The sequence below is a fragment of the Mastigoproctus giganteus genome, unplaced genomic scaffold (assembly GCF_048544385.1).
Source record: "Mastigoproctus giganteus isolate SK-2022 unplaced genomic scaffold, ASM4854438v1 scaffold_16, whole genome shotgun sequence".
Lineage (NCBI taxonomy): Eukaryota > Metazoa > Arthropoda > Arachnida > Uropygi > Thelyphonidae > Mastigoproctus > Mastigoproctus giganteus.
The window spans coordinates 121,136-136,448 of record NW_028328293.1 but is presented as its reverse complement, the minus strand read 5'-3'; the positions used below and the strand labels follow the sequence as shown (position 1 = coordinate 136,448).

The 15,313-nt window shown below is 37.7% G+C and overlaps 1 protein-coding gene across 1 annotated transcript in view; it reads right to left on the bottom strand.

Annotated features, from left to right (window-relative positions):
* LOC150074884 (acyloxyacyl hydrolase-like) overlaps positions 1-15,313 on the bottom strand; it is a 154,028-nt gene that overhangs the window by 38,639 nt on the left and 100,076 nt on the right. The window contains exons 8-9 of the mRNA XM_090389413.1: positions 14,953-15,028; positions 9,873-10,088 (exon numbers count right to left, since the gene is read on the bottom strand). Coding sequence (XP_090245539.1) covers positions 9,873-10,088; positions 14,953-15,028 — 292 coding nt within the window. The remainder of the gene's footprint in view (positions 1-9,872; positions 10,089-14,952; positions 15,029-15,313) is intronic.

The window sequence follows — 15,313 nt, the reverse complement described above, 5'->3', positions numbered from 1 at the left end:
ATTGTTACTTATTCTTGGTGAATGCCACCATCCAGATGGCACCATTTCAAAGCTAGTTGGCTTTTCATCGATGGGTGGGCAGGTATCCTGTTATTGCAAGTGAAGCGTTACTTATTCGAGGTAGTGCAATACATGGGCAACTCACTGTGAAGGATGAGTAGATATGTTGTATCTACACCGATATTATGTAGTAATGTTTATTATGTACTTTTACATAGTAAAAATGGATGAAGGAACTGAAAAATGAGAAAATTATTTTATTAGACATTTTTTAATATAATATGCTACACAATGTAAGGTTAAGTACAGTTTATTGAAGTTACACTATTTTTCAGTTGTATGAATGAATCCAGAGTTATAGTGTGTTTTTTTTGTTTTTTTTGCCATATTTTTTCAGATAAAATTGTATTTAGTTATGTCTTTAACTTCACGCTTAACATTTCTTGCACGATCATGAAAAAGATCGTTCTCACAAAAAATATTCAAGTGCTTGGTCAATTTTCTCAAGGAACTCCCTCAAGGAATTTCCTAAACATTATAATCTTTCAACTTTATGCATTATTTGACAATCACAGTTTTTGTCACTACTTCAAATGCAGCTATTTGTGGAGTTAACTAATCAGGTCAAAATTGCACAAATGGCTTCAACAAGAACTAGAACTGAAAAACAACTGATGCAATTAGCAAGGTTAATGCATCATGCAATATGACACAAGTACAACTGTGCATTGTGGGTTGTTGCTGTCTTCTGGCACCTAAGGCCAGGTTGATGTAATGCACCAAGTCGATTTTATTTGGGACATTCTCACATATATATACTATATCTGGTTAAGAATAAATTCTTGTTATTTTTAGCATGTTTAAGACTGATTCTTTAATTCAATAGGAATGATAGATGACAAATAGGATAGTATACAACAACTATATGAATAATACTCCCAAGTTGTAAAGATAAAACATAAGACACCAAAAAAAAATTGTTTGATACTATATTCATAGACACCAGGGGCTATACATTATCACATTATTAATTGAAAAATTGTGTAATTTTTAATTAATAATGTGTAATCCTTCTTTTAGCACAAATTACTTCTTGAATTCTCATTGGTAGGATTTAACTAGACCTTTAAATAGCTTATATCAGACTATGTATATAAAGTGCTTAGCATCATAATACACAGCCATTTCTGAATAAACAGAAATTTTTTTTAAGGTGGCATCGTTTTAGGTTATATCTCATATTGTGAATGCCTTCACAACGAGTTGCCATGATATTGCACTACTTCGAATAAGTAACGCTTCACCTAAGGAGAAGACTAGTGTTACTTATTCTCAGATAGGTACCACCACCCAGACAGCACTGTTTCAGGGCTATTTGGCCCTTCGTCAGTGAGTGGGTAGGTACCCAAGTGATGCAATGATGGCAAAAACAGTTATGAAGTATAACTCCACAATATGAGAGATGCCTGAAGGTGTATGGTGTATTTAGACTAAGGCGCATTTAGGGCTAGAGCCTCAAGCTGCGAACAAATTTAGACTATGTATATAAAGTGCTTAGCATCATAATACACAGCCATTTCTGAATAAACAGAAAATTTTTTTAAGGTGGCATCGTTTTATGGCTGTGTATTATGATGCTAAGCACTTTATATACATAGTCTAAATTTGTTCGCAGCTTGAGGCTCTAGCCCTAAATGCGCCTTAGTCTAAATACACCATACACCTTCAGGCATCTCTCATATTGTGGAGTTATACTTCATAACTGTTTTTGCCATCATTGCATCACTTGGGTACCTACCCACTCACTGACGAAGGGCCAAATAGCCCTGAAACAGTGCTGTCTGGGTGGTGGTACCTATCTGAGAATAAGTAACACTAGTCTTCTCCTTAGGTGAAGCGTTACTTATTCGAAGTAGTACAATATCATGGCAACTCGTTGTGAAGGCATTCACAATATGAGATATAACCTAAAACGATGCCACCTTAAAAAACAATTTTCTGTTTATTCAGAAATGGCTGTGTATTATGATGCTAAGCACTTTATATACATAGTCTAAATTTGTTCGCAGCTTGAGGCTCTAGCCCTAAATGCACCTTAGTCATAGCTTATATCAATATTAGGCCATTTTGAGAAAAACTGATCCCATCCCATTCATTCATTCATGTTTTGTTTCACTTCCATTCAAGGTAGTTCCATATATTCTCTATAGGATTTAATTCTGGTGACTTCACTGGCCAATTTATATGCCCTACCATTTCCTCATATCAATTTAAAACAGTAGAGACCCTGTGAACTGGGCAGCTGTTATCCTGGAATTCAGGAGTATCAAAATCATGAATGTCTCTCAAATGTTCAGCAAAAGGCAAAACCTGATCATCCAGAATATTTGTTTAGGCAGCCTGATTCATCCTGGTTAGTGTTTCAAGTATAGCACCTACTTCATAATAGTTAAAACATCACTGCCCACCATCAGCTTGTATGACACCATGAACCCAGTCTGGATGAAATGCCTCATTGCTTCTCCTGTGGTGGCGCCTCCATAGCCAGGTGGGCAGGAGCAGCAGTGCATAGCATACGCTTCTTGATTAGACCGGGGTTTGAGCCCGTGATCACCACATACGGAGGATGCAGAAAGGTCAGGGAATGACCACTGCATATCCCCGGAGCAATATGGCCTTAGTTGCTAATGCTCCTAAAAACCAAATAACAACAACAACTTTTTGCCACCAACTAACATCTTTTCTGCATCCCATCTTTCATGGTGAAAATGCTTTTTCAGTTATTGCTCTTACTTGTAAATAGAGAAAATTTCAGTACAGGCATAGAAAATACACATGTTCAATCTGCTATCTGTGCTAAATACCATAAATGACTAATATTCTGTCTGTAGTATGCTGAATTAACAATTCAAGGAGTGGGGGAGGGGAGAAGAGAGTGCAAACAGAAAAATAGAAAGGCAGTCTTAGAAAGAATAAATTGGTATTATGCTCTAACACCTGAAAAAAATTTAAGAAGATGTTATCTTTTTCTCTTTCAGTAAATACTGGCCACCACATGTCAAGGAGGTGCCGACTAGCCAGATGGGGTTTGATCCAGGTGGATCAAACCCCATCTGGCTAGTCGACTATCAACTGTTATAGGCTTGGATCAGAATAAAATGCAAAAACTTTGGGAGGTGCATTATGTCCACAGAAGCCGATGAGCCAACAACTAACGGGAGAAAAAAAACCCATGTCAAGGCATGTAACTTAATAATTGTCTGATATATGTGCATTAGTCTTCTTTCCTCAAACATCAGTATTATTACCATTTAGATATGGGGTCAACATTGCAGGATATGCATGGTCTGCAACAATATAAACATCAGTATTCCTCAAACATCAGTATTATTACCATTTAGATATGGGGTCAACATTGCAGGATATGCATGGTCTGCAACAATATAAAAACATTCCTGTGCCATTACCAGTATAGATGCCTTGATTGATAGAAGCTGCCATATTGACAAAATAGCTGAGTTCACAATACCTCCTTCTGAATACACTGAGCTGGCTTTGCATTAGCAACACCTACCTAATAGCTTGTGGGGTCACCTTTTGCCAATAATACAGCCCATACATGACCTCCACAAGGTGTATGGTGTCCTATGATAATGCTTTGCACCATGTGTCTGGTAATACCTGCATATCATCAGGTGGGTGGTCATAGCATTGAATATCCTTTACCATTAGTCCCTAACATGCTCGATTGGGTTGAGATCGGGTGAGTTGGGAGGATGGAGAATTCATTGTCATATTCCTGAAACCAGTTAGCAACCTGCTAGGTCTTGTGGCATGATATGTTATCTTGTTGATAGACACCAGAGTTCTCTAGATACACTGTCATCATGAAGGGATGTACTTGGTCAGTGATAATAGAAAGGGAGATGTTCCCATTGAGCTGTTGATTAATGGTGATCAGAGGACCCAGAGCATGCCACAGAAACAGTCCACAAACCATAATACCACTGCCACCAGCCTACCAAACACTAACAGTGCATCCAAATGCCATGGCCTTGTTGCTTTCTCCAAATGTGGATACATCCATCAGCATGATAGAGTTGAAAATGGGATTCATCAGATCAGGTGACAGATTTCCACATGTTGGTGCTGATATGTATGTGCAGTTTCTTGTGTCTTGCACTAACCGATGCTCAGTGCAAGACAAGAACCTGTGATGGAAGCTACCATATATAGTTGATGGCCTTCACGGTACCTGTATTGGCTATCAACTGTTATAGCCTATATGAGCTAATGTCCATGTACCACTCACTACATTGTACTGGGTGGTTAGCTGGGCCACTGTGGCATGATGTGTTATCTTGTTGATAGACACTGGAGTTATCTGGATACACTGCCAAGACACACATCAGACATAATGATGATCACCATGGCTGCCAACCACACACAACTGTCCCACATGTGCCCTTTGGCTGGTCATTCAACTGCTCTTGAGCCAGTCACCATAGACTCATTGACACCACACCACTCTACATCACAAAACAGGAGCCATGTTACTGCTGCTGAGACACTGGCATCTCCATGGTTGAAGCCGGAGAGATCTCGATGCTGATCCATTCTTCCTCAAAGCTACTCAAAAACTGATCACCACATGTGCAAACTACAATCTCATATGAGCATATTCCCAAATTTGAGCCTTTGCCAATGTCACAGACCAGCTTATTCCTACATTAGCATTAGCAAACCCCCCTTGTGTAGGGGGGGGGGTTTGCTAATGCAAACCCAACTCATTATATGGTTGGGATGATGTAAGATGGGATTAATCTTCATAGTGGCTTTTCCATCATTTAAAATATTTTAGAGTATAAGTTATCATCAAACATGCTTATTTTTTCCTTCATATATATATGTTTTTCTAGTGGCGAGTAACTCTCTTTCAGTGTTGAACTCTAGGGTGGCATTCTTTGCACAGTTGTCTGGATTTTTGCCCCACCCCATAATTCCTTTTGAATTTTCTTATTGCCCAAAACTACACTTACTGCATATTTTTTTTCCCTCTACTCACTGTCTTTAAATCATGGAGAATGAGCAAATAACATCAGAAAATTTAATAAATTACTTAATTGCATAAATTGCAGCAACAGAGGTAACTTCCATAAGATCAGCTAATCAGTGCAGTAATTTTAGCTATACTCTTTGTTTCCATAGTGATTAGTTTTTATGAAATCATTTATTTATTTTGGAATAATTTTCATTAGCATTAGTAGAGGCATTTGATGCAAGAAAGCAAGCTTATGCAGAATCAGCCAAAAAAAAAAAAAAAATAAAGTAAAATAAATAAAAAATAACCACTTCCACTTCACCCCTTTGTTCGTTCGAAATACCTGTCCAGCTGAGCTTTAAACTTATTTAGGCTATCAACTTCCATGACAAGGGATGGAAGTCTGTTCCACCTACCAACCACCCGCTGGCTAAAGGCAAATTTCTGCACATCTATCCTACATCTGTCTTTCCTCAATTTGAATTTATGCCCTCTCAGATGATTATTCTGAGCAAGAGGAAGAATCCCATCAGCATTGAGCATGCTCAAACTATTCAAGGCTTTGTACACCTCTATCAGATCACCTTGCTGGTGCCTAGTCTCCAGACACTGTAATTTGCAAAACTTAAGCCTTTCTTTGTAAGAGCGCCCCTTTGTTCCATTCACTAATCTTGTTGCCCTTCTCGTTCCAGCAGCTCTACATCCTTCTTGAAATGAGGCCTCCAGGCCTGTACAGTACTCTAGGTGTGGCCTGACCATTGCCTTATACAAGGGAATAATCACCTCCTTATCCCTGCTAGAAAAATTCCTATATATCATTGACAATACACCATGAGCTACTCTTGCAGCCCGTCTGCACTGCACAGAGAACTTCATATCTGCCTGCACAACCACTCCCAGGTCCCTTTCATTCTCTACCACCGTCAGTGTAGTACCACAGAGTTGATACGTTGCTCTGGGGTTGCTGTTTCCCATAGGTAGTACTTTACATTTGTCAATGTTAAACTTCATTTGCCACCTCTCAGCCCATCTGCTCAACCTTTCCAGATCCTGTTGCAGTAGCATAGTGTCAGTAGTGTCCTTGACAACCCTGCCAACCTTCATATCGTCCGCAAACTTGGACATTAAGCTTGATATACCATCATCAATATCATTTATAAATACAGAAAACAATAAAGGACCCAATACTGAACCCTGAGGGACTCCACTAATAATATTAGTCCACGATGAGCAGTGTCCATTGATTACCACTCTGTCTTCTCCCCCTCAACCACCCCTTTATCCATAGCAGCAATTTGCCTCCAATGCAACACTGCTCCAATTTGTGCAGCAATCTTCCATGTGCAACAGTATCAAAAGCCTTTCTAAGATCCAAGTATATAATATCAAAGTTATTCCCTGCATCCAGTTCTTTTGTGACTGCATCATAGTATCCAATCAAATTGGTCAGGCAAGACTTCCCCTTAACAAAACCATGCTGTGTCTGAGCTTTAACTGAAGTCTTGTCTAGATGATCCTGCAGTGCTTCTTTAACCAGTGCCTCCATTAATATAACTGGATAGATCCCATCCACCCCAGGTGCCTTTCTTGTGTTTATCTTCAACAATTTCTCCTCCACTTTACTCTCAGTTATTACAAGATTCTCTAGCTTACTGCCAGAATTGAATACACCTCAGGCATTTCCCTCGCTGAATAACTCCTCATGTGTGAATGTCGATGCAAAATATTCATTTTGTTTGTTAGCTACCTGAGCAGGATCAACAGTTGACCCATCGATATCAAGTGGACCAATCTGATTCATCCCCTTCCTTCTAGAGTTTACATAAGTAAAGAACTCTTTGCTGTTTTTCTTCGCATCCCTTGCCAAGGATTTCTCTTAATCTGCCTTCGCCTGCCTAACCTCCTTTGTAACTTGGTTACAGATCAACTTGTATCTATCATAGGCTTCTGTGTCACATGTTAATTTGTACGTATCCCATGCCTTTATCTTCTCTGCCATATACCTCATTAGTTCATCTGACATCCATTTAGGCCTAAACTTTCAACAATATTTCTTAGTTGGTATGTAAAGCCTAGTAGCTTCCAAGATAAGTTCTTTGAATTCTTCCCATTTTGAATTTGCTGTTGGTAACATCATCAGTTGATCCCACTCTATAGAATTTATATACTGTCTCAGTCCGTCATAGTCGCCTTTACGAAAGCAATACCCCTTCCCTTTCCCCCTAATGGTAGTTACCTCTTTGAGTAAATCCCACTTCAGAACACTGTGATCACTGCCACCTAGTGGTTCATTTATCTGCAGATTCTTAATGCATGAAGAATCACTACTGATAATCAAATCAAGAGTATTACTCCCTCTTGTTGCCTCCCGAACATGCTGATGTAGAAAACAATCATCCAATAAATCCACAAAAGCCTTGATAGAGTGTGAGTGACCAGCCCCCAAATTCCAGTCAATATCTGGGAAATTAAAATCCCCCATTATAAGACTCCCTGATTTACTGGCCCATTTTATTTCTCTGTACAGTTTCTTATTATACTCATCAGAGTCATTAAGCCTATAGCACACTCCTACTCTCAATTTTGATCTCCCAATGCTGATGTCACACCAAACTGACTCGACACGGCACTGTCCAGCTATGTCGACTGGCTTCACTTCCTTGGATTTTATGTGTTTCTTAACTAATAGCATAACCCCTCTTCCCTTCCTATCCTTTCTGTAGACATTGTACTCCCCAAATTCCAGTTCTGCATTCCTTATATCTGTGTGACACCACGTCTCTGAGATCCCAACAATATCTGCCTTTGATGTTTTGAGCAATACCTCAAATTCATCAAATTTATTTACTAAACTCCTAGCATTGGTGTACACGCAAGTATACATGCACCTGCTATTCCTCTTAGCCACCCTAACACAACCCATGTATTTACTTGTACCCCCCATGATTCCCAGCAGTCTCTGAAATATCCTGCATCTTATTTTCCAGGCTGCTGCTCATTCCAATAGAAGCAGTACAAGAATCACTTTCTCCTCTGCCAGTGGCTACTGTTAATCTATTAGTCCTTGTACCCCCCCCTCAATCTAGCAATTTTCCAACCCACCTAACACTGCCTCGATAGCATCAGCAAACATTCTTGCACCCTTTCTATTTAAGTGTATCCCATCCCTGTAGAAGCAGTCTCTCCTGTTAACAAGTACAGACCAGACTGAAAAAAATTCTACCCCTTGAGCCCTGCACTCATCTTTCCCGGGCCGAATTGATTGACAGGGCTCTCATTATATACTCCCTCCTATCGTGTCTGGACAGAATTGCAGACACTTTCAAATTCAACCCTAATTCCCGGCTTTTTTTCATCAGTGACCTGTACTTGTTAAGTAATTCCGCCGGTCTCCTACTCTTAATATCATTAGTGCCAACGTGTACAACTATATCACCTTTTGTGCCCTTAAAAGATGATATCCGCTCTACAACATCATCAGCCTTTGCACTTGGCAGACATACTCTGGTCCAGTTCTACCTATCCTTTTTACAAAGCATGTTTCCCATTTCCCTGACAATAGAGTCACCAACAACTACTAGTTCCTTTGGGACCAGCGCATTCTGCCTTGGGGGGGTTGCTGCCGTCTTGCGCGATGACCAAGTACAAGTTCTGGCAGTGGTGTGGGCAGCTGAGAGCTTGATGGGCCCCTCACTTGTAATCCTTCGAGGGCATCCACCCTGTCCTTCAAGCTCTCATATAGGCCCATAACGATGCTGAGTTGTCGCCTGATTTCCTTACACTCCTTGCATCGCGCATATACAAAGACATCCCCCATGGCAGTATCATGTCCCATACCTGACTGCTCCGCAAACATCAAGCAAATAGTGCATCTTAAAAAGCTGTGATTCAGAGGGCAACTGCCCCCCCCTCAGTTTCTCCTCTGAGCCACAGCATTCCCATTAGCTTGAGCCTTTTGCTTTGCTGCTCTGGTTTGAGTCATGATTTTGATTCAATTTCAGTACAAAATTAAATCCTAAACTTGTATCCCAACACAGTTATAACGCTATATTTATGTTTCAGTAACGAGTGTTATCTACGAAATCTAGGAATGTTATCTACGAAATATTTATGTTTCAGTAACGAGTGTTATCTACGAAATCCCTTTATATAACTTCCGTATCAAGTTATGTATTAATTATTTATTTTTACTAATTATTTATGTTACGTAACCTAAGTGGTTATATGTATAGTTAAAAGTACAATTTAATTGCCAATGAAATTCAACAAGATTAATAGATTTTACTGATTGATTTTCACGTAACAATGGCGGCTATTTAAGAACGGTAAACACGTGGATTTGATACCCTTTCCGATACTAAGTAATACCTACAAAATCTCTATCTAAGTTACTTTAAACTTAAATACCATAAATAGGAATATAAAGCTACTCTAGAAAATAAGTTAATATGTCAATTTAAACTAATAAAGCAGAAAATAAATCAGAAAAAAACTTCTCTGTTCCAAGAGCGGCAGAAAGGCACGTCCACACAGGCAACTCTCCGATATATAAATTGTATTTATAAATTAAGTATAATTATATTTCTCAGGGTAAATAATATTATAGATATGAGGAAACTTATTGTGATAGCCTAAGAATGTAATACCAGATCTTATCTCATTATTAGTATCATTTTGAAATAGCATTTTTATGCTATCTCAGACAGTCGGAAATACCATGTCTTAATCAAGAAGCTTTTGCATGTTCTTGTCTATTCTTATGAAGACTTGTATATGTTTAAGTCTTATTATGATGAAAGAAACTAATTATGGACTTATGTTAACCACTTACAGCACTAGTAGCATTTCTGTAAGTTTCATCACTGTTCATCCATCCATAACATGGGCCAATTTGCATACAATTAAACCACTCATACACTGCAGAATATTTAACATTTTGGTGAAGTTTACCAACTGGATGGATATGGTCTTTCATAGTAGGAAAGATGAAATCACCATTGACTAAACCAGTTAAGACAACATGACTTCCAAATGGCAGTGTGGTATTCTAAAAAGGAATAGAAAATAAATTTCATAATAAGTGTCATAGCATTGTGTAAAAAAAAAAAATAATAATAATAATCTAGGCTCTAAAATTTTAAAACATAATTACCACACTAAAAATATAATGGTATAACACTAAATAATAATTATAATACAGGGTGTCCGGGCTAAAGGTATCCAAAAATAATGGCTTATAATGTGAGAACTACTCATTATTTTATCAAACGATAGCACAGTCGATGGGAAATCTCTCCAAGATTTGTTTCGTCACATTTTGTCACAATTGGGGTATGGAGAATCCTCACCAAATGATTGAAAATGAAAGGGACACACCAAAAGTCAATGTCTGATTAGGAGTGCACAAAAATGGCTTCATCGGTCCATTTTTTTTTCCATAGATATGACTGTGAAAAAAAAAAAGCATGGGGCTTTATTAAAGACTGTGTGTACCAGAGAAAATTTTTAAAGACTGTGTGTACCAGCATATCATTGAAACAGATGCTCTAATAATGCCTCAGATGCTGGAAAACACTTGGCAAGAGCTCGACTATCGTTTTGACATTTGTCGAGCTACAAAAGGTGCCCATATTGAACTTTACTCACCTTCACAAAAACTTGGTGAGTTACTTTGTATAATACTAAAAAAATTATTTTAATACGTTTTATAGATGCTGAGATATATGTGTGTATTTTTGGATACCTCTAGCCCAGACACCCTGTACTATATATTGCATATGCTATTCTTTTCACAAAAAAGATCAATAAGAATATTTAAGTTTATAAGTGCATTGTTGCTTGGAGACGCTTTTAATTTGTTCACAACCCAAATGAAGTTTCAGCGAACTGTCAAACTGCATTTGGTTTTAAAAAAAAACAAAATAAGTTTTATTAAAAATTTTTTGCAACAAATGGCACAATTTTATTATATGATAAAACAAATAAGATCAGAAAAGTGTTTATAGGACAAGAAAGCTTTCAAGGCAAAGCTTCTTTATCTACTTAACACTCAGTGGTACACATCAGTTTTCTCTGAACAGGAGGTCCTTACTCACAGTTGGCATGTGACAGAACATGACAATGTTCAGGTAAAGAAGAGAGGGAGAAACTGGATTATAGAAAACAGAAAATTTGGGGAGTATAATGTGTACAGAAAGGGTATAGCATTTTGTGTCAAGTGGCACCGGGAGTTTCCCCAAACTCTGCATAGTAACTGTGTGATGAATATATGACTCTGGAAAGGCCAGATAGTGTGGGTTGTGTTGGTCTGTTGTTCATCTGGCCTCTTATCCTAGTGGCCTGTAGAACACCACAGACCATCCTTCGCCGCAGGTAGGTGGACTGGGTCATTAAGGAGAAGTAGACCCTGGTAGGGCAAACCATGGTGTTGCATAAGCTTACCAGGGAGAGTCACAAAAAAAAAAAAAAAAAAAAAAAAAGAGAAGGAAAGGAATGCAAGGGAGATAGTATGAGCGTAGGATGAAAGAGGGAGAGAAGACAGAACAGAGCAGGCATCACCTGAGGTGCCTGCCTAAATTTTTTACTTTCCCTGCCCCAAACTTGGGGCAGGGAAAGTAGAAAATCCTCCTAGGATGGGGGAGAGAAAGGACAAAGGGAAAGGGCTCCCTATGGTTGTAGGTAACCTATCTGGACAAAGTGATCTCACACTGACCCAGATCAGCCAAACAGCCAGTGTCAGCATCCCACACCATGCCAATTAAGAAAGCAAATAGCATGGCATCAGCAGGGATGGTCCAGAAGGGCCCAGGGACCCCCCTCCCTTGGCCATCAGTCCTGTCTAGTAATGGGAGCTGGAAGAAACATGCAATTTGTTCCACTCACACATCTTTCATACGTTTTATTTTTATATATATTTAAAACCTTCTGTGCTTTTTATATATTTTATACTTTTTTTTTTAAATCAAGCATCCATCATTCTCTCCCATACCAGGGACGGAGTATGTAATAATTTTTATGAACAAGTACAGAGAAGACAGACAGGATAGGATGAGGGTGGGAGGGGTTTTGCTCTTAGTTAAGAAGCACATAAAATCTAAGGTAGTGCATTCAGTTGACATGGGTGGTCAGTGCAATGTTGAGTCAGTTTGTGTGTGTGTGTGTGTGTGTGTGTGTGTGTGTGTGTGTGTGTGTGTGTGTGTGTGTGTGTGTGTGTGTGGGAACAAATGAAAGCAGGATTGTGTTATAGGCCTAATGACTTTTATGAGTGCAATGAACAGCTGCACAGAGAAATAGAGTGGGTTTGTGAATCAGAATGTCTTATAATGGGCGATTTTAATTTTCCAGATATTGACTGGAAAACATGAGGGGCACTCACAGACTTTTATGGATTTATTGGACGACTGTTTTCTACGCAGCATGTTAGAGAGGCAACAAGAGGGGATAATACCTTGATCTGATTATCAGAAGTGATTATTCATGCATTAAAAATCTGCAGATAAAATAAACACTAGGTGGCAGTGATCACAGTGTACTGATTTGGGATTTACTTAAAGATGTAACTACCATCAAGAGTAAAGGGAAGGGTTTTTGCTTTCATAAAGGTGACTACAGTTGTCTCGCAGAGTTTTTAAATTCCATACAGTGGGACCAACTGATGATGTTACTATCGGCAAATGCTAAATGGAAACCATTCAAGGAAATAATCATAAAAGTTAGTACTCTTTTCATAACAACTAAGAAATTCTCTTCAAGGTATAAGACTAAATGGATGTCAGATGAATTGATGAGACTGTGGCAGAGAAAAAATGCATGGGATGCATATGAATTATCGGGCGACACAGAAGCCTATGTTAGATATCAACTAGTCTGTATTGAAGTCACAGGGGAGGTCAAGCAAGTAAAGGAAGACTACAAGAAATTTCTGGCAAAGGATGCAAAGAAAAATAGCAAAGATTTCTTTACTTATGTAAACACTGGAAGGAAGAAGGTGAATCACATTGGTCCACTGAATATCGATTGTCTCACTGTTGACGATCCTTCTCAGTTTGCTGACAAACTGAATGAGTATTTTGCATCTACATTCACACGAATTCTTTAGGGAAAGGGGATGCTGGAAGCTTATCAAACTCTTAACAGGAGCTAAATAATTTTGTAATAACTGAGAACAAAGTGGAAAATAATTGTTGAAATTAAACATAAGAAAGGTACCTGGAATGGATGGGATCTATCCAATTATATTAAGGAAGTAAGCAAACCCTTGAACATTATTATGAGATCATCCTTAGATTCAGGCAAGGTCCCCATGGACTGCAGATATGCAAATGTATTCCCAATTCACAAAGAGGGATCAAAGGGTGATGTGAGTAATTACAGACCTGTTAGTTTAACTTTTTACAGTATTAAAATTTATTTTAGCTACTGCTTTCACTAGTTCAGCTGTATTCTCTATGTTAAGTTATGGAATTCAGTGCCACAGACGCATTCTCATTTAAAGCAAAAGCTCTTCCCTTTGGACTTTGACAGTAGTTATATCTTTAAAGTAAATCCTAATCAATACATTATGATCATTGACACCTAGTGGGTCATTCATCTGCAGATTCTTAATACACGAAGGGTTACTGCTTATAATCAGATCAAGAGTATTGTTTATTCTCATTGCCTCTCCAATACACTGGTGTAAAAAACTTTCATTCAATAAATCCACAAAAGTCTTAATAGACCTTGTGAGTGATCAACTCATAGGGTCCCTTCAATATCTAGAAAGTTAGACTCCCATTAGCAGGCAGGCTCGTTTACTGGCTTGCTCTGTCTATACTTCATTATATTCATCACAGTCATTAGGCCTATAATACACTCCTATTGTCAATTTTTGTTTTCACAGTGCTATGTCACACCAAACTAGCCACCAATGCCAACTGGATATGTAGAAATGTGACAAATACTCTTTTTGAATCAGATAGATTTATCAAAATTCAGCTAAAAAAAGTGATAGAAAATTTTTTTAAACTTTTGTTAGGAAGTACTAGCTTTTCAGCTGATCATGCATTGCAATAAAAACTCTTGTAGAAACTCCAATGTCAGTCGCATTCCTTTATGCACTTATATAACAGAAATACATTTGAAAATACAAATGATATACAGCCAACAACAATTTTATTTTTTAAATATATACATACTTGCCAATTAGAGTTTTATTTATTTGCCACTCATTTTTATTAGCTATACTGCTTGCTGATTGTACACCAACCTAAAATGGAGCATGCAATATAGAAATATTAGCAGAGGCTTCTGATCATCCAACTTTGCTATGAAAATGGCATCTACTGATAGTTTGAAGGCACTTATTTTATACTGAAATTGTAAAATTAACAAAAAACCTCCTTCATATTTCTGACAATGTAATGAGAAAAGCCCTTCTAAATCAAACTCAGTTTATATTGAGATAAGGGATTTGGGCAGGACAGTTATGTATTTGGGAATCTGGCATTGAGAAAACCTCATTTAAGTCTCTTAAGCAATTTTCTTTTTTTTTTTCATTCATTAAAATGACTTTCAATTTTATTCATTAATGCATACTTAGATTTTTTTTATATACATATAAATGTGTCTCTGTTAATTAATACTTAGGGATATGGCAATAATTCAAATGTATAGATAGTTGAAAGATGAAGGTTGTCATGTATTGCAATTAACAGACAAGCTTTATTGCTGTGTGAAGGGGGAGATATTGACTTTGACTACAACCTCACTAAACAATTTCTAGAATCCTGTTATCTCCTAAAATCAATTCTGAAGTCAGAGTTCATTATGTGGATTTTGCACATATAATCCTGCTCGTGGATTTACCTATATAGCTGTGTAATTAAATTATATGTTCCTTTTCCTGATAAAATACTTCTATTGTAACTTACCAACACAGTCAGGGAAGTCAGAACATTCTTTTTAAATTCTTCTGGAGTAATTAAATCATTTGGTGAAGACATATAGCTACAAAATGAAATCAGAATATTTAAATGTCCTCTCATCATGGAAAGGATTAAATATCTTAATTTATGATTACTTATGTCTAGAAATAACACATTAGTAATTTAATAAACATTAAACCAGGAAACAGTTATGCAATAGTTAATGAGTTATAAAGAAAGGCCACAATTATACCACGTGTTATTTTTAGGTAAATTTATTGAAACAGTTACATGTAGGTTATACAGAGAAGATTTTTGAGGATTGTGATCAGAGATAATGATGCTCGGCATACCACTCACTAGCTTT